The 20,881-nt window shown below is 40.7% G+C and overlaps 1 protein-coding gene across 6 annotated transcripts in view; it reads right to left on the bottom strand.

Annotated features, from left to right (window-relative positions):
- The window catches only part of VPS8 (VPS8 subunit of CORVET complex), an 89,433-nt gene that overhangs the window by 19,011 nt on the left and 49,541 nt on the right, over positions 1-20,881 (bottom strand). For all 6 annotated transcript variants that reach the window (XM_075507598.1, XM_075507599.1, XM_075507594.1 and 3 more), the window contains 10 exons: positions 19,653-19,737; positions 18,525-18,623; positions 14,818-14,907; positions 14,313-14,359; positions 9,194-9,335; positions 8,428-8,517; positions 7,959-8,001; positions 7,086-7,189; positions 5,584-5,662; positions 4,059-4,141 (listed from right to left, as the gene is read on the bottom strand). In XM_075507598.1, the coding sequence (XP_075363713.1) occupies positions 4,059-4,141; positions 5,584-5,662; positions 7,086-7,189; positions 7,959-8,001; positions 8,428-8,517; positions 9,194-9,335; positions 14,313-14,359; positions 14,818-14,907; positions 18,525-18,623; positions 19,653-19,737 (862 nt within the window). The remainder of the gene's footprint in view (positions 1-4,058; positions 4,142-5,583; positions 5,663-7,085; positions 7,190-7,958; positions 8,002-8,427; positions 8,518-9,193; positions 9,336-14,312; positions 14,360-14,817; positions 14,908-18,524; positions 18,624-19,652; positions 19,738-20,881) is intronic.

Raw genomic sequence — 20,881 nt, 5'->3', positions numbered from 1 at the left:
CACATTAATAACAGTCACTAGCACCAAGCCAGGAACAGATCACAGCTACTGTTTCCAGGCTGGTATTTCCCTCGGGACATGGCAACGCTCAGCATGGTAAGCCAAAGCCACATTCACTGCCCAGTGCTGCTACCAACAAACAGATCAGGAAAAGCTGGCAGGTATCCAGATGCAAGCCAGAGATGCTCATACAGACTTTCAGCCAGTTCTGTCTCTTCCATTTCCAATGTCTTCCCAGGCCCAGGAAATAGCACTTTCTTTGCTAACAACGCTTACAGAACTGTGCTAATAAATGCACTATGAACTCAGAAAACGCATTCACTTGCAGCTTGTCCCATCTGCAAGGGGACAGAGCAACTATTGTACATAAAACTAATCCCAGAGATGACCTTCAGGACTGGAAAGAAAAAAACAGGCAGAGCCCTAAGGAGGGGTGGAAAAAATTCAAGCAAAGGCTTTCTGGATCTTTCTGCTTCCACTCTGGAACAGTTTTTAGAGACTCCTTCTTCTCCACTTTGGGGTTCTTACAGGTAGATTTTAAATTTCTGGCTTCTCCAGTTCTCCATTTTGTAGGAGGCATCAGCTGCATCTACTTACAAAACATTCATGAAGGATTACAGCTTTGTAAGGGAATTAATATTCAACCTTTCAGCCCTCTTCAGACAGCATCCACATCCTTAATGACATGGAATTTTTTGTAATGCTCAAGAGGATTCCTCTAGTACCTCTCCTAATACAGTTATTTCAGACTTCCTATTTAATAAATAACTTTACAACATTATTAAGGATGAGCAAGAACATAAATATATCAATTGTTATTTCATATGACTTCAATTATATAAAGTTGAATCAATATGCTGTAATAGGCAGATGCCAGGAGCCTACCTATTTTCTGTGAAAGCTGTGGAGTCTGGTCATAGCCCTTTGGCAAGGTGCCCTTTAGCAAAGCATTTTGGTTGCAAAGTTAACATTTGCATAAGGTATAATCTGTAAGCAGTTAAGCCCAGAAGAGGAAGAAAAACAGTCCACTACAATTGGAATACTCTAATTCCTTTTCAGAAAGGCAAGATAATCTACCTCAGTTTATTGATGTCACCCACCTTACAAAAAATCCCCCAGTTAATTCCTGGGCAGCTGTTCTGCCTTCCAGACCTGCAGCTCCAGTGCATCTATGTTCTACCACCAAGACTTGTCCTCTGTTGGAACAGCTTTTGAGGGCACTTCAGACAAGCACCGCTTATAATTCTGGGTTTCACAGAAATATTTTGAGGGCTTGGGAAAGGCTGTATGTTCTCCAGGGCCCAGAAGAGCTGGTTTAAGAATTTACTTATGGTCACAGTTAAAGTGGAACATCAAGCACATTTTGAACGAGGCCCTACATACTGCTCAGAGCCAAGACAAAATGGTTTGGCACCAGGGTTTAGAATTTTACATAGCTTCAAAGAGCAACGACACAGCTTTGCAAAAGGAATACTCGCCCAGGGCTAATGAAATAGAGATCTTTCTAGCTGAGAAAGCTGTTGAGACAGAGTGTTCTGGGGAAACATGATGTTTGCATGCCATGTTGTGATTCTTCCTCACAGGGCTCTTAAATGGCATTCCCAGGTAATCCAAGGAAGCAGATGACAGGTCACACTACACAGGGAGGCAAAAAAATCCAGTGCTCCCCGCTGTCTGACACAGGGGGAGTTTCTTTCCTGATCCCAAACATGGCAAGGGTTCAGAACCCCTGAACATTTGAGCTGGGCACTCAAAGACGTGGCCACGCAGTAAGACATACTCATTGCCATTCCCGACATCATCTTCCCAGCTGAATTCAAAGCAACATTCTTCCAACGGCCAAGCTGTGCACCAAAATAAAACCCAAAGAAAACCTCCCACAGGCATCCGGTGCAAGCCTGAAGCAACAGCTTAATACAACACAGCTATAAACACACAAGCAAAAGTGGCCTATGGTTTACGGAAGCTTAAGTGAGATTCAGAGGCAAAAATCCACCTTATAACAGCCAGCAACTTCTAAAGAACATAACTAAGCTGTCCAAACCTAAGCTGTCATCATCAATCAGAGGAATCCCAGAGATGCAGTAAGGGGCTGACACCCTCTCTACCACCCAAAAATGATCCAGGTCAGATCACTCATTCCTATACATCTTAGGTGTTTGCAAATACGTGAGTGCAAGTGAGTGAATGAAATCTATAAAAGAATGAATGTTAAGAGGCAAAGTCAACTTATTTAGAGATCCTGTAAATAAATACCACCTTCCCTTCCATAGGATCTTCTAATGAGTTTTATGACACTATTTTCCCTACACCTGTTTCTGAGCTACAAGGTACCAATTACTACTCCTATTTTATGAGGTTCTGATACTAATGTTCTTTACCTGGGAATTCAGTCCTTCTCTCAAATGCCTTTTAAGAAGTCATCATCTCTCCCCATTTTTTGCTCTAATTGTACAAAAACATTTGCCTTTTAAAATCTCTATTTTGTCAGACTGAATTTGTAAGGCTGACCAGGGAAATGGAACGAGCAGGAGCAATTTCCCCCTGCCTCCAAACCCAGTGACCAGAGTTGCACATGCTGCTTTAAATAATGCCTTACACATTTCTGTCCCTAGTAAAAGTACTTCACCTGATGCACCGTAAGCATCCCATTATCCTTTGCAATAGTGCCATGACACCAACCACTTCCCTGTGCAGCTGACAAATACATTTCACTCATCTGTTGCCTCCAGGACATGAATGCCAGTCTCTAGAAAAGGGTTTTTCTATTTCTGCTAAAAGAGTCTGTAAGAACAGAAATGGGATGAAATATTTGAAGACTGCAAACAAGAATTTCTATTTTTCCCAAGGGAGAACAGGTTCTTCCTCCACACTGTAATACCTCCCAGCTGTGTTATCTTTACAGTGGTCACTGGTTTGCCTCTCACCCCGTCCTGGTAATTCTCAACATAACCCAGGAAAGCCTCCCTGTAAACCTCCCCACTTATTAATTCACAGCTTCTGTATCATTTCCTGCCTACATTAAACATCAAACAAAGCTCAATAGGAAACTATATCTAATGCCCTCGTTAAAACTATATGAAATAAGTTATTGAAGAGGCATTAAGTTTGCTTGACACTTTCTACCTTTGATAAAACCATATTTCATTTGATCATGCTTTATATCCACTCTTTTACAACATTTTTCACTGTCTTTAATTATGATTTTTTCCAAAATCCAAGATTGTGCATAATACTAAGATCAAACTAATAGGTTGCTAGACGTGCGTGTTCACCCTGTGAAGCCTGTAAGCCCTTTTCTACATTTTCTTCTCTCATCTGGAATAGAAACCCTGAAGAGTAATTCAACACTTTCTCAACCCTTCAATCATTCCACTCCACAATGCAGACAATTTCTCTAATTCATTTTCTGCATTGCTCAAGGTTTGCTATTAAATCCCAACCTCGTCTTTTGTCTATTTTGCAAATTAACAAATCAGATCTGCTTGTGATCACTCAACCCAAGGTCCCGTTTTGAAATCAGCTCTTCTGCAAGATGTTTGCTGCTTACTAACAAACATCTCTAAAATAATACATTGCACCATCAGTCAAAATGGCCCAGTCTTGATCTCTTTCTCCACAGCCTAAAAACTTTGCTTTAGTGTTTTCACAACTGTGCATCCCAGAGCCTTAGCTAAATGGCTTTCAACAAATTTAGTTCCAAGTTTTGAGAAATTCATAGTGGCTTTGCCCCTAAAACTGCTAAGTTTCAGTTCAAAGTAATTGCAACCTTTGAGATAATATTTTATTTGGTTTGCAGAAATTACCTCAATTATCTTCTCACGGGTCTATGTGTTCCCACATGTCTCCTCAGAGCGTCAAGTCTTCCAGGTCATTCTATCAGCTTTTCCAACTTATATCTCACTAACTGAACTCTTACTGAAATATTTCGAACCAGACAATTAGCTAATCTGGCCTTTAATGACATGGAAATTGCTATCACATCAGGAACGTGTTCAGCTCTTCCCAATAACTGAGCGGCAAAGCTTGGTAAAAGCTTCTTCTCTTCAGAAACTCACCTGTAGAATTCTCTGCAGGATTGAAGGAAGACCGATAAATGCAGCCATGTTGTTCAGCACTTGCATTGTCAAACTCTTCAAAGCTGAAATATCAAACATAAAAGCCACCAGCAGTTCATTACGATTCAAGGAGTAAGGAGAGATCAATCTTTCAGATTAAGAGAGTTTTATTTCAGTTCATGTTTTCTAGTTTGAAAACAGTCTTTTTATTTTTTTCTTCTGCACATGTTTTGCACTAAGCACACAGAGCTTTTTGTATCGGAAAGTATATTTTAAAGTTTTTAATATCATGATGCCTCTCCCTTCCCCTCCCACACCCTACCTACAGTAAAGGTTCACATTTTGAGACTTACTTTGTAGCACTGTCATTCACTTTTCCTACTGCTACCAAAAAATAATGTGAATGCCTTGTCCATGTTATAGTCCCACAGACTCTAAAAATTCCTAGCATTAACCTTTGCATGAAACTTGTTCCTTGATCCCCAGTTCCCCAAAGTAAGAGCCAATATTGAGATATGCCTGGACCCAGCAATTCAGCTTCTTTGTGGGGATAATTAGCTAGTTAGAGCAGTTGGGGAAGTATGCACATTAGGAATGAAAACAAAATAGTTATGCAGGATCCAAGTGTATTATCCTCTCATCATTTCTGGTATCACTTCAGATGATTACTTTTCTGCAGGCATCAGCTCCCCAGAATGGATATTCTAGGGGACATTCTGAATTTAGAGGAAAAGATGAGTTGAGGGAAGAGAGGTGATTTATATTTTTGGGTTACTGATCTCTGCAAGACTATCCCCAGCAGTCCAGATACAGCTAATAGTCACTGGAAGGAAAGAAATAGAGGGAAGACAGACAGCATGATCACCACCACACTTGTAATATGTTGCAATCCATGCACAACTACAATAACTGTGGAGCACAGGGCTGGAATGGACCAAAAGACATTATTCTGTCCCAAGACCACAATATCTAAAGCCCCTTTTTAACTAGTCTTAGGTCTCCCATAAAGGGAGGCTTTTCAAGATGTGCTGCTGACACCCACAATAGATTCAGGGCACTAGAACCGGAGTAGAGAATTTAGCTAGTGTATTCAAGTTCTACTGATTTTATATACAATAGACAGGTGCAGGGATAAGCGTACAAAAAGGCTAGACATGGAAGATGACAGTGTATTATGTCAGAAGTTCCCAAAGTGCAGACTGCAACCTACTTACAACCTAGAAAGCCTTTGTACATGCTGTGCACCTTGGCTTTTTCATAGAGACCATCCAGCTTATGAGCAGAGGCTGTGGTAGGGTTCCTCTTCCACTCAGGACTTAAAAAAAAAAAAAAGTACCTGACAGCTGCAGCCTACCACACACCCAACCTGAGCTCAGTCCTACAGCCATTGCAGTTCAGATGTACTGCAGGAGCAGCAAATTTAGGAATTAACAAAACTGCCTTTCTTTTATTCGTTCAGTAGAGGAGGAGAGACAGCACACAGATTTTGATTAATATTTGGGGTCACAAAGGCCAAACTACTCACATTCGGAGTATCGACACTGTGAAGAACCAGATAATTTCTGTGGGGACATCATAGCCTCCAGCAGGGGAAACCAGAGGGCCTGAAATAATTGAATGTGAGGAAAAAAAAAGTAAGAACGTGGCAGTACTAAAAATGAGCTGTGACCAATGTCAGAGTCGATTTCCAAAGACTCACTTCCATATTCTGAAGAACAGAACTACATTTCTCATTACTGCAATAGAACAGAACTGAAACACGTTAGAATAACCTCAGACCAAAGCACTTACGGATCTGCTTTCAGTCTAGATTGCTCATATCTTAGACTAAGATACTATTTCATTGGGCTCTGAGCACAGAAGACCTTTGGCTCCTGTTGCTCCCCTCTTCTCCATTCTCACTCGTTTCTTTACTGGAATTGTGACAAAGTAAGAATCTACTTTTACTTCATTCAGTCCCCAACTACTTCTCCATGTGAGATGCAAACTCTGGTATAGAGACTGCTTACATAACAGGTAGCACAGTAAATGGATCCCAACTGGAAAGGGGCATCTAAATTCTCCAGGCGGTATACAGGAGCTGTGAAAATTCACATAATATTGTACTGGGGAAGCTGGTCCTTCATTTCGTGACCAGTCTCAATTCTTACTTGGGCATCAACAAAGCAATTCCAGCAGGTGGAACAGGACCCAGAGTGAGAGCAAACACTAACTCAAATCTATCCAATTAGGCAGGCAGGCCACAAGCACTCAGGGTGTGCACACAGACATCTCTTCAATAAAACACAGCAGCTATCTGTTGCACAGTAAGATCATTTAAGAGAAGAAACCAAGCAGGTCACCTCATACACTGGACAGTGCTCAGAAGAAATTACAGAATTCTTGACTTCCAGACATGCCACTTCTTCAGACATGGGAACAACGTTCTCAGTTTTGAGTTCAGTTATGTAAGTTATGCATAATCTTATGAGTAAAGATGCCTTTTACATTACTGATGTTGGCAAAATGGAAATGCAACCTCTGTACAAGGAGACAGGCAAACCAAGTTCTCTCTCAAGAGCTCAAGCAAGCTGTGTTGTCTCCACCTCTCAAAGACCAGGCTGACATTAAATTCAGGATATGTGAACATAATCAGGACAGCAATATTCTGCAGCCACAGTGACAGCAGCATCAGCTTTGTGCCACCATAAAGTTGGCTCAAACCTTACTATGCCTTCTTTAGTGTCTGATTGACATTCAAGCCAAAATTTCAACTGGAGATAAAAATGGGGGAAAGGGTGTTGTCTCATCTGCTTCTCCACTGCTGGTATGCACTTTATTTTGTGCTTCATCCTTACAAGTGAGGATTTCTCTTTTGTGGGTCTGAAGCCTGAACCACTGCAAGAACACAAGGCAGAGGAAAACAATGACTGCTTGAGACGTATCAGTATCTAATAGATGGGGAAAGGAAGAAGCATGTGAAGAGAAAGTTTCAGGAGATGCAGAGGCCTTTGTTGATTTTAGTGATACATTTTTTAATTACCTTACCTCTCGCTGTTGCTGGTCTAAATTGTGTGAATTCCTCTGGCAAAGGGCAATTGTTTTCATTAAAGTATCTTCAATGTTTTCTAGCAAGGGGAGTTCAGCTGAGCCTAAGTTTTTTGGGGAAAAAACAAATTGCAATTATAAAACCCATTACATATGTTAACTCCCAATCATTCTGCAAAATAAAATCATGTTGTTGTTCTAAAATCTGTTCACTGCAGCAAGCAACTAAATTATAAAGACAGGTCCTGATTTTTGGCACTTTTCCTGAATAGCACAATAAATTGGGCATATAAAACATTTCATGTAATCAAATAAGGAAGATCTTAGCTGTGGTTTAGGATACAATGAAGTAAAAAATATGAGCACTGCATTTAATTAGGTGTCCATAAGTCCTTGGGCTAGTGAACAGTACACCTGTGCATATACTCATTTTCTGCAGGCAGAACATTCTTACTTCTCTGAGAAGTTTGCTTCAAAAAAAGCTACTTCCAGATGTCTCTCATCACTGTTCATATATAATGCCTGCTAAGGCTCAGTAATGAGTTTGAATGGATTCTAACATAGGAAACGTGTCTGGTAAGCCAGTAAGAGTACCAGTCACAATCAAAAGAGCTAACAGGGCAGATGACCACACACACAAAAATCCATCACATTTTGTTTACTCTGATCTTGCTAGAGATCAGAGCAACGGAGTAAGGAAGTGTCATCAGAATAACTACCACAGCCATGTGAATATAAATTTTAAAAATGTCACCACAATACCTAGAAACCTGAAAGAGGATCTCATTATGCCAGGTGTCAGACATATGCACTTTACATTTTTGTGTTTATCTCTTTTTAATAGAAAATGGAATTTAACTTGATAACTCTTACTTTCATCATCTTGCGTAAGCATCAGCAACTTGCTCTGCAATCGCTGAAACAAAAGAGAGAACTCAGAACAGTAAACTTTCATAATCTTGATAGAATTGTTTTTAAAAGGTATGGTTACAAAGGCTTATCCTCATTTTCTTTCCCAATATGACTAACATAGGATAAATTTATTTCCAAATATGGAAAGGAAAACAGGAGCTGAAAGATGATTTTTGATTAAGAAAAACAAATTTCAGCATCTATTATCTACTAGGTGTTTGCAGACATGCTAGAAAAATATACTGATCTGCTGAGTCTGCAGACCACATATTGTTATTTGACAGAAGCTAAATGCTTCCATGGATTCTAGTGGAAACAAATTGAGAAGCAATGACAATATCAAACCTTAACATACGCCATCATGCTGATGGCATGTCATGCCACACTGGCATGGCAAAAATGCCACATTCAGGATTTCAGTGTACTGTACCTCAAGCATAACCAGAAAGGCACCATGGATATCTCCCTTCTTCTCCAGTAAATATGAAGAAGCTTCATGGAGCTGATGTTTCTGGGTTATCTGAGTTAAAAACAAAAAAAAGGTGAACATCTATCTTAAGAAATCTGCCAGTGTTAGTTTACTCCACAAGACAACGATGACCAGATGGTCAGAAAGGATTGTGTCTCCATGTGTTCCCAAGCACGTTACCCAAGTCTGAGCGCTGCTACTTCCCCCCACCACTGGCTATAATGTGTTTGTTTCTCAACTTGCAGTATTGCCACCATCAGCATTAAAATCTTTAAATAAAAATAAATCTATAAATCAAGATCAAGGACAGATTATTGTTAAAATTTTCACAAAGGGAAGAAATACTCGCTCTCCCAGCACTAGTCAAATTTTGGCAGTGTTGCTTTCCAAAAACCCCAGGCCCATAATTTCATATACCTTCAACATATTAATCAACATTAACACAGCCAATCTGCATTCTGCAGTTACTCAGTAGCTTCAGTGGACTAATGGCCTTTTCTTATTAGCCCTGAGACTAAGTTCAGAATCAGTATATTAAATATTGCTAACCATGCTGCAGGAGAGCAGTTAAGCAGCTCGAGGGGAGAAACAGTGTAGGAAATGGATTGGAAGAGTACCCAGGAACTAATCCACAACCTAGGCTAGAGTACATTTACAGTACTTTAAAGAGGTAGGAGCTGATTTGAATGCTTCCCCTAGCACCTGTCCTTATACATGTCTTCCCTACCTGGATAGTTTCTTCCAGTCTGCAGTATTCCAGGACTTTAAGCGTCTCCAAAACCTGGTCTGGGCTGTACTGACACAGCAGCTCAATGAACTGCTCAGTAATGCAGGGTGGTAAGTGTATCAGGTCTTGGTTAATGCCTTCTCTGGAATAAAAAAGGCACAGAAGACTCAAGTCAAATTCTAGCCCAGAAGTTTGGATGGAAAGAAGAGTTTCTTATTCAATTGTGTGTTGTCTTTTATCCTTAATACAGAAGTAAAAATTCTGGTTTTAAGAGAAAAATTATGCTGTTTCTACTAGTTACTGGTGCTGGAGGTCTGTTAGTAGGCATTTCATTTGTTCCACAACATACTCTAACTGATGCTTCAGTATAAATTAGACTATCAAAGACCCCTGTGAAGAAAGATTCCAGCACAGACACCTCTTCAGCAATTCTATGGCAAAGAGGTACAAAGAACTCACCTACTTTCTTCAATGAAACCTTATGGTCTCTGAGTGGTCTTTTTAGATGCTGATCATCTATCTGTCCTATAGACCTTCTCTGCATGTGTTTGAAGAAATATTTTGTTGCTTTTTACTTATTGCTCCTGAAATTCTTCTTTGACCTGCTTTATCACATTTTAATGTTTCCTCTGCTGGAATACGATCCCTTTTATCTACCTCATTGAGATATGACTTCATGCTTCTGTTAGGGGAACATCCCCATTTTTATTTAGTGCCTCTTCTCAGACAGAACAAAACTGGTGAATTGGGTTTTGCTCTTGCAGAGGCAATAACTCTATGCACTTAATGGTCATTGGTAGAGCAGATCGTCACCTGTAAGGTTTTGAGCCAGACCCTGCATATTGTTCAGCCAAAGACTGCATCCTCTCTCAAGGGTTTTGCAACCAGCTGCCCTACAGAACCGTATTCAGCTGCAACTAAAGACAATGACCTCATCTCCCAGCATGGGATCTGCTCAATCAACATGGGTAGCTGAAGTCTCCCACCTCTGCTGTGTTTCCTGCCCTTGTTATCTCCCTGACCTCCTCTGACCTGTCACAAGTAACACTGCCATAATGGTCAGGCACTCAGCAGTGCAGACTTGACACTCTTCTCCTCTGGTTAGGGCTGTGGATAATGCTGCCTGGCCTGAGCTGTTCAGGAGGCCAGACTAGGGCTTCCCTTCTGATTCTAGCCAAGGTAATTTCTGCAGGTGAAGTTCAGAGTACAATTAAACTCATTTAATAAAGATGTCCTTGTAAAAAGGATTTCTCCAATTCATTTCCAGCAGCAGCTGCTGGCACTGCAGTGGCCTTTTTCTAATCCCTTGGCTTATTATTAAGTAAACTCCTAATGTGGGGGAAACAAAACAGACAACAGAATTGTATGCAGTGCCTATGACTGTCCCTGTGTCCTGACTGTTTTCTACTGATCTTATTTTCAAAAAGAGCAACATGAAGCAAGAGATTTCAAAGAGTTAGGATGGAAAGGATGATACTTTCCTAGCGATACATATAGCACCTGCAACCCTTCAAAATGAACAGCAGTTCACCACCACTGTAGGTTAAACTTCATGTGGCAGTTCTAGGATTGATGCATCCCGGAGAGAAACAGCAGAAGTTTATCCTGTCTAGGAAACAGGGCTCTTAAACCTGTTCTGAAGCTCCTGCTAGGAAAGAAAACAGATCAAGGTATATATTTAGTTTTGTTACCTTTCTGAACAGAAATTCCTAATCAGGAGAAGATGCGTTGATGTGCAAACTCTACAACCATGGGATGGAAAAGGTCTGATATACAATATGATCCTATATTTCCTGGGAGCTACAAGAGCTAACAGGATTATTATCATCCAAGAAAGGCCAGGAGAACGCTGTGCCCCTAGCAAGCCAAAAGAAGCTTACTGTGATTACAATGTCAATCACTTGATTATAAATGATATTTGCCCAGAAATGAAAGCCTCATGCAGGTATTGATCACAGCGTCCAAGGTATGGACACAGTTGTACAAAAATTGGTATCCAAACTATTGTCTTCCGACATCAAATAAAGGATGGACTTTTGAAGGACCAAACAAGAACCCCAAATTCTGGCCTCCTGCATTCACCATCCACTCCTCCCCAATTTTATACCCTATAAAATCCCCCAGTGCCTGTAAGGGAGTGAGTGCTCTACTCTTTGTGCAACTAGACTAAAATAAAGAAGCGCTTTCTATCTAAAATGACCTCTGTCTACCAAAATGGGAAGAATGGCAAGTCATACATTTTTAGTACAAGAACAAACTTCTAGTTTGGAAATAACTCTGGCACCTTGTATTCATGACTTCATGAGCAAGCCGACCTTTTCCTTAACCATTTCACTTAAGAAATGCAGAGAAGAGAGAATGGAAAGAAAGCTGGATTTTGATAATGTTAAAAACTAAGCAACAGTCTTGAGCCTTGCAGGTCCTGCTCAGCTCAGTGTGATCAAGTTCATCTTCAATATAACCATTCCAAACATCTCCCCTGCCATACTCTACATGCTCTTTCCTAAAAGGAAGAGATAATCACTGTTTTCTCACAAAACCTGGCACAAGTGAGCCTTGCGAGTGTCACGGATAGCTGGTCAGTGAGAAGACCCATTGTAATGCAACCTAAAAGTTTAGGTGTCTGTTAATATATTTATAGACCCAGAACACTGTATTGCTAAATAAATTAATATTGTTGGTATAATACACAAACACATGCTGCAAACAGACATGCTTCACTGCGTTGGTTTTTTTAGAGGAAAAAACTTGAGGGTTTAAAATGGAAATGTAGCAAAGGCTGTGATTAATGAGCTGAGCAATACACACTACATTCTCTGTTTTCTGTGGCTGCTTATAAGATACAAACATACGGACATTTGGTTTTAATTTCCCCAGGCAATTTCTGTTAACCCTGTTTCCTCCCTTCCCCCTTCCACATCCTTTAAAATAAATCTCTAGCTAAATTAAATGGGCCAAATTAATCCCTAATGCAATTCCACCAACTAGGATAGTTACACTAGCATGATGAGTCTTGTCCCCATATGATCAAGCAATCATTCGCATTTGCGACATTAAAAGCTCATTTACTGCTCTAAGAGTCTTTATTTTAATAAGAATTTTGCTCAAAAAAACATATAAACATTTAGATTGACTGAAAAGAGACAGATGTTTTCAGAAGAACCTAATCACTATTTTATGTATAGATATACTACAAAGTATAGGTATATCTGCAGATTAGATCTTGCATAGCAAGATTTCTTCTTCCTTCCCCACCTCTCTCAGGATACAGTTCAGCTCATTTCGATAGGTCTTAGAAGCAGACAATCTCATAGCACTGAAAACAGGCCACAGGACCTTGAGTGTTATTAAAAAAAAAAGCCCCTCTAGCAACGGATCTCTACAGAACACTTCTTACTGACAACATAGTTTAATAACAGTAGGTTAAGCCTTGGGCTTGCAGACCTTCTGCTTTACTGTCAGTCACTAGCACATGTGAATCCAAAGTATTTAGTAGTATTTTGTTCATTTTTCTGCATCACTGTCCCACTTATCTTTTGCTTATTGAGTATTCTGGCAACAACAGTCCAGTCAGTACACGGTTTATCTCCATTACTTGGGATGCTGAACATCTTACTGCAGTGCAGAGAATTGTAACACAGAGGGAAAAGGAACTGTTCATAAGCTTTTCTAAGGGACACACGGCACAATGTGACAAGCCATGTGGCCTAATGCACCTTGCTGAACATCAGCCTTGGAGGGAAAAGCAGAGATCTTTTGAAAGATCAGATACAGAAAGTTGCTTCCTATTGCTGGTTTGAACACATCCTGTGTTGCTTTTGATTAGAAGATAAATACAGGAGAAATGATTGTATTTAGCTCTAATTATGGTAGAGCTAAATTAGATATGTTTATTACTCAGATTATGGAAGCCACTCTATGCATAAGATTAAAATCCAGGTTAATTACTACCTTCAATGGGTCTCACTTGCTGCAAGTGATATCACAGCATAAACAAAGTCCTACTTAACATCCAGCTGGGTATCATTTCTGCTTAACTATTCAATTTTTTTAAAAAAATTATTCATTTATTAACCAAATAATCTAATTTCTCTCCTATAAAACCCAACCAAGATGCTTTCCTGGCAAAATGCTGATTTTATGTTGACTTCTAAGAAACAAAATAGGTGTGGAAGTTTACACCTTCCATACAAACATGGCTATAAAACTCAGGAAATAACAAAACATGTCTTTATTTATTTATTTATTTTTAATTTACATCCTAACAAAATCCAAAAAGTGACTAATTCTAGGTTCTAGCTTCCAAAGCATGCTTTTTATTCCACTTCAACAAGAACTGAAACATTGACACTTGAATTTAGATAATATTACCTTTTCCTACTACTCCTCCTCATAAAGCACAATTAATTCGTAGCTAATTGACAACAAGGTCTTGCCTTAAATTGCATTAACAATTGCTTGAATGCAATTGGAGCCGTGCATATATAAATGTCTTACAAAATAAATAAATAAAATCAAGGTCTTGTAGCATTTGAAACTGATTCAACAGAAAGAGAACACTCGGGGCTGAAATACTGAAAGAACAGGAGCAGATGGAGCAAGCAAGTAGTTAAAGGGAAGTTTGCAGTGAAATACAGCAGCAATTCTGAAATGAGATAGAAATGAAAAATGCCAATAGACCAAACACTTTTCTATTTATGTTAAACTTGGGCAGCTTGGTCAAGTAATAAATCGGTGGGTTGAGAACAGAAACTGCCATTTCTTTTCTCAGGGTAACAGAGTTCTCTTCCCTGTCCTCAGTCACAGGGTAACCATTTCACAGCCTTCTCAAAGAAGCTGTTACAGCAATATCCAAACTCCCACCAGCGTGGGGGAGGCGTCACATTGCACATACTGGAACCCACACCGCTTCCCAGTCAGGAAGCCAGCATGGGCTCTGCTAAAGGATACTCCCCAGAACACTTATTTCTGTGCTATCCTTCTCAACTTTGTGCAGTTTGAAGAGCAAGTCACCTTTTCCAAGCCCTAAACTTGGCTGCAAGCTGACTGTTTCAAAGGAATTTATTTTAACCCATGTTTTCAAGCTGTAGTTTGCAAATGGTCTAATTTTCTTACATACCTCGGATCAAGGAGACTCCTCAGAAACTGGAAGAGTAAAAACTGGTCCTGTACAACAGGAGGAGACAGAGTATTACTATTTTAAATAATGTGCTATAAACCAGTGAGTCCTGAACTACATCCATTGAAGAAAATACTGTTCACGGCTGGTGCCTGCTGAAAAGTTGGTTTAGGCATTTGTCTTGCGTAAATACTCAGAGAATATGTTTGCTGACAACAGCTCTGTCTGATCTCTGAGTGCAAGCCATACTGAACTCCAAACTGAGAACTGAGGTATCAAGTGATGCAACCAGCACCTCAGAGATCATACATTTTTATAGCCAGAACTCTACAAACAGGCCAAATAATTTAAATGTAGCAATTCCTGCAGCTGAGTAACTATCAAGCTATTTTTCTTCCATTTATGACACAGCGACAACTTACCACTACTCTTAGCAATCATTTCTTACAAGAATGTCAACCCCGCTGCAAAGAAGCACCAACATCAATGAAGTCTGACAGCTTACCTGGAGGTTTGTAATGATGCTCTCAATCTGCTCACTGAAGTGAATGGCTACCAAGTCGGCTGCTTTACATGGGCTCAGAAACAGCAACTCCTTCGGAGAGGGAAACACAACAAAAAGAATTACTTTTAATTTCATAGGCAATATAATTATGCAGTTTCACTGAGTCCATTCATATTGCAACTGCATCTTTGACTAGATGAAAGCTGTAAAACAATGAATACCATCACACAAAAAGTGATTTTGAAAAAATTAGAAGGAAGGGTAGTTTGTAAAAAAGCATTTTTGAAAGTCAGTAATTTTACTACACAACAGGCCTTGTAAGAATGCAAAACTCTTCACACCAACGAGACTACATCTCAGTCCTAAGACGAGGAAATTACTTCATCAGGTTTTCTGACAACTGCATTTTACCCACTGCCAACAAGACCAGCTAGTGCCAGCTAGGAGTCAGCAGCAGAGAGGAAACAAAGCCCTCAATTGACCCTAGGGAATTTCTCAGTCAAATGGAAACCGTGTTTAACTGGCTTGAACTGAACCACACTGGAGGTTTAAAAGCAGGTTTCCTGTAACTGTTAACTCTAACTGATACCTGTCCAGACCAAAAAAAAAAGAATAATTTCTTTACTGTAAGAAAAGGAAAAAATTATTTAAGATGCCTGTGGGTTTGTATCCTGTCAACCTTGCTCTAAAAGGCTTCGTATCATAGAAGTTTACACAACCCAGAACATGAGGGTTTTTGCTCTTAATGCTTCCAAATGCATCCATGCTTCCAAACAAATGAGAAGCAACTGCTTCAAACCAATACCGGGAACCTGGTAACCCTTCCCAAAAGCCCGTGCTAAGCCTACAAAGGAGACAACATTGCTTTACTAAACAAACCCAACTGTTACAGTGGTAGAGAAAGAAAAATTTCATAAACATACATCTGGAAGAAAAAAAAAGTCTGAAAAAGTTACTTAGCACTAGCTTGGTCTCCAGACAGATGTAGCAGCCGCCAAATTCAGCCAATGCCAGCAACAGACCAGGGTGAAGGGAAGAAAGGAAGTAACAAAGAAGAGTGTGACTACTCCACAAGCTCTTTAAAGAAGAGCTATCATAGAAGATACATTTTGTGAGGTTTCCAAAACAAAATTTGCCTACCATATTGTATGTAAAGCAGCTCTGTGGTGCTTGTCCCCACAGCTTTACTGCATGAGCCACAGCTCTTAATTGCTTTCCCAGTGCTCAGGAGCACAACCCCTTCAGCTCACAAGCCCAGGCAATCCAAAGGACCCAGAAGATCTTAACCACAGCGGCACAGAAGAATGCAGAAAGCATGTAGTGTGACTGCCTTCATTTCTCTCTCTGGACAAACCCTCCCTGGAAGTCTTCAGGACTGCTGAAGATAGGACTGACTGGCTGGAGGGAGATGGCCCAGCCTCCCTGTAACTGACTGCAGCTCTTGGATCAGCATGACCTTCATAGCCTACCCCAAGCAAAAGGTTTTGGGCTTGGGTTTTCATCCTCTTACAGGTTTGAGCAATTTGCAAACATGGTACTTCTTAGGTAGACAGCCCTTGAGGAAACAGTACTGACACAAAGAACATGGGTCTGAGGACAGAAAGTGACCACCACAAACAGCACTATGATTGAAGGCTTAGGCTTTATTTTCAAGATAAACATCAAGGAACAACAGATATGTAGGATGATGGCAAAAATAAGAAGTGGCACTGATCACAAACCCCACTTTCTGTCATATGATCACCAGGAAAGCCTGTCTAGACACTGCCAGTTTCAACTGAAGAGGCTGGTTTGCTGCTTTCATACCTCAGCAGATGAAAGGACAGTTGTTCAAAGACCTGAAATCACAGCACCATTCTAGTAAAATGTTATTTACTATGTTAAGTCTTCTGAATGTCTGAGAGCAGGATTAATACAATGGAAAAAACCAAAAACCCATAGCAGCCAATAAGCTGTTAAGCCACATGAAATTGTGTATATTCTGCACCAATCCTGGGAAAAGGAAGATGCCAAAAGGAAAGAGGGAGTTGATCTCAATGACAGCACCCAAGAAAGGTGACCTACAGAACCAATCATCTGCCCAGCAGCTTTTTGGAGGAAGCTGCAAAAAGCACAAGTAAAAGCACCTAGCAGTTACCTGCAAGGCTGGTGGAACAGTGCAGGAAACCCTGTTTTTAAGGATGGCCATGGACAAGTTGAGAGGAATTTTTTCTGTTGTTTGCCAACTTCAGAAAAGTACACAGCTCTGACAAGTTGGCCAGTGGGCACTCCTGATGCTGTACAATAATCAAGAAGTGGCTCCACCAGACTGGGAAAACTTAACAAACAACTCAATATGAAAAGCTGGCAGTCTTAGCCTACAACAAGCTTATCAAAACCAGTACAACACAGTGAGAAACATCAGGAAGGGCAATCCAGGACATTTCTGATTTGTCCTGAGACACCCAAGCATGGAACAGCAATTGTAAAGGCCTCAGGCTGAAGAGACCCAGCAAGGAGACCTACCTGTGATTTGATAAAGACACAAAATAAGGCTTACAGAGGGAGGCTGGCTCACTCATAATTCCAAACAATTTGGGCTGTATATACATATACAATACAAGCAGAGACAAGGGATGCAGCAGGAGAAGAATGAAGCAGACACAAGGAAGCAGCAAAGTAGACAGCAGTTTGCTCAACTTGGAAAGCCCAGTGTGGAACCACAGTTGCTCTGATAAGGTAGTAATGAGCCATACCCACTCAGCCACAGCACAACCATCACCACCACCAATTCCCACAGGCTCTGAAAGTGCATCTGGGGAGTGGGCGTGAGCTCAGCAAGTTGCACGTCATACAGCTGGATTCACAGCATTTATTTGTTTATTGTCTTTCGAATCATTTTCCCTCTTGGTCCATTTTCTCATTAGTCACGCACTGCTTGCAGATGCTGGTAGAGACTAAAAGTACTGTGTATCTTTCAGATGTACCTAGTACTTTTTTGTCCACCTCACAGGACACAGACTTCTGTAGCCATTTTCTCCTAAGTAGTCTGGGCAAGTGCATCACTGCTTGTTTTATAGACAGTTATTTTCCCAGCTTATCTCCAGATCACCCTGGAGGGGGACTGACACCACCTTGTAGGAACTAGAGATATTATGGATTCCCCATGTCTACTGACTGGACAATTATTTCAGACACATCTCCATCCCCTGAAGAGAAAGATTGCAGAGATGGGAAAAGTTATTAGCTAGAGAAGTCTAGCAACAGTCCATGTCATATAGTAGAAGTCATGAGCCCATCTTCCCACAGGTTAGAAGTGCCAGCATACCAAGGCTGAATGCTATTACCATTGTAAGATGAGGAATTTGATACCACAGACTGACTGTAAGGTCAGTGATGTCAATGTCCTGACCTTGCTGCTGCTGCATGCTCAGGAGATGAAAGACTTGCTAATGGTTCCCTTCCCTGCTACACAGCACTCACTAGCCATCATCCCCTGATAAGGTCCCATTATCCAGAGAGCAATACTTGAAACCAGGAAACCAAGGAGGCCAGCCTGAATCTGAGATGCAATTATATTAATGTATGAGACTACTAAACCTTAAAGTCAGACCTTTCTAAACAGTTGTGATTTGAAATTGTGACATTTCTGCTTACAGAGCAGCACTAGGCAGATCCAACAGGAGTTGGCAGTAGCTCAGGTACCACGGGTTTAGGATACACTGTACCTCTATATGTTCCAAAGCTTTCTGCCACACCAACTGCTTTTCTTCAGCACTGTAGCCAGGCATGGACAGGATATTGTGAATATAGTTGAAAACTTCTTCCTGTAAGGCATAAAAGCATAAACAGTATAGTATGTTCTGCAGCACCACTAACAGCATTAGATTTTGCTAAGGGAGAGCATTTCAAGCAGTGTCAGGATGACCTCAGGGCTAGTCCTCTCTTAGCAAGTCAGGATAAGTTACCTGCAGGTGAGATTATATGTCCCTAAATAGCTCCTGAAGAACTGCCAGGGAAAAAAAACCCAAGAGGAACAGAATTGATGCTAAATGTGATAAGCACTGAGGTCAAATAGAATTGTTCTTCCACTATTAGAAATGTCTCCCTCTTGCTCACAGGGAAAAAGGACAGGACATCACTCTTTAGCTAGGAGCATAGGCAGAGAAAAGAATGCTCTACAAGAGCGTAGGTCAGTTTTCCCAGCATATTCCTGAATTCCTCTTCAACATTAGCCTGTCCCCCAGGTTCTCCTGCACTGTCCTCAGCTCAGATGCTCTCCTGTACCATATTTTTTGACCATCTCACTATCACAACCTATCTCTTCTGACTCCTTCACCCACACAACTTTCAGCATACTGGTTTCATAAGGAGCTGGTGAAATCAAATTTGCCAGACTCTCCTCCCAACTTCTGTTGGTGGTAGGGAAGAGAACACCTCAAAAACTGTGGCAGATATGCAACTTACACACATGCAGAAAGTAATTGCAAAGAGATAGTAAGGGCAGAGAGACTCTGTCCAGGGGGAGAAAAGAGGGGACTGATGGCAGCAACAAGGAAGTATTGCAGTTAGCAACATTTGCGATAAATCCCACCTTGCACTCAGGTTTTATGTATTAGCATTGCTTACATTTAAAAAGAAACAAAAAACTCTGAAGCTTTAAAAAAATCAACTCCTCTCCAACACACACACAAAAAGCCTGACTATAACTAGGAAAACTCAACTGTAAAAGGAGGACACTTTTTAAGATAGAGAAGTACAACAGAAGAGCAGGGCTGTTGTGCCCATTCACACTGGCCAGCAGGACAGGCTGCACTGCTATGAAGAAGAAAGGCCAAAGTACCAGATTTACTCACCTTTCTTACTGGATCACGCAGGTAACAGCCAATTATTTTGTCATAGCGAAGCTCTCGTTCATACATGAACTCACAAATCTGATAGCTAAAATGAAAAATACTTTCCACATTAGGAAAAACACACTCACTCAGCTGAGTCATCAGAATAGAAGTATGTACCTCAGATCCAGCACAGTTTGGCAGCACTCAAAAGAAAATACAGCATGTTTTACAAAAAGCATTTGGAAGTATCTTACATGAAGGTTTTCAGCACACAGGTTGGGTGGCTCCAGTTTACATATGCCATTTAGTATCAGCCACAGGCCAATCAGCCTATCAACCTCCCTCTTTTGGGGAAGTTATCATACAGAACAGAGAAAACAGGAGTTACTAAGGTGAGAAGCAAGGGACAGGACAAAAATCCTTAAAGAAATCAGGTTTCACAGGTTCTGCTGTTCATAGACCATCTTCCTTATCTCCATAACACAGAGCTGAGCGAGCTACATTCAGGTCTAAGTTAGGCCAATCCACAATACTAATTTGAAGAGATACGCTGACCATGACTCAAAATAATGTGTTATGACACAGCTTCCTACCTTCAGATTTTAATAAACATCTTTAATATTTTGAGACTTTAGATAAAAACAGATGCAACTGAGGCAAAACAAATGAAAAAAGTCTGCTAAATAACATTACATGACAGGTCTTTTAGCTCTGATGGAAGTGGCTGAGCTGGCGGTTCTGGCTGTCAAACTCTCTGAAGCAAGGAGAAAAAATGCATTCCTTGAGTCTGAAAAATTTGGTTGAGTAATTCCTCCTAGGACACGCAGGAAAAGAGGCATGGCATACCCCACCGCTGCACTTCTATCCCTCTGGTCCTTTGTAGTATGGTGGATTAATTCACATAACATCCAAATTCAAGACTTGGATGGAGATGCCACTCCCTGGCTGACTCTGTTCAGGCATGACAGACTCTTTCTGGAAGTGTAAAGCATCTAAAGGAGATGGTGGAAATTTTTAGCCTTTCCAGACACTGTGTTTGTCTCTCCTACTCAATTCTAAAATGAGTATCATGGGGGTGGCTTCAGACCCCTTCGTGCTTTTAAATCCACCTGTGGGTCTCACCCCAACAAGTCATCTCCATCTGTCAGTGGTAGAGCATTAAAATATACAACTATACCTTTGAACAAAGCCTGGGCTCTAGGATAGGAAGTGCCAAAACTCATCAAGCCCCACAGAGTTTCATGCTG

This window comes from Mycteria americana, chromosome 7, assembly GCF_035582795.1.
Source record: "Mycteria americana isolate JAX WOST 10 ecotype Jacksonville Zoo and Gardens chromosome 7, USCA_MyAme_1.0, whole genome shotgun sequence".
Lineage (NCBI taxonomy): Eukaryota > Metazoa > Chordata > Aves > Ciconiiformes > Ciconiidae > Mycteria > Mycteria americana.
The sequence above is the reverse complement of the archived record's forward strand: the minus strand, read 5'-3'. Positions and strand labels throughout refer to the sequence as shown.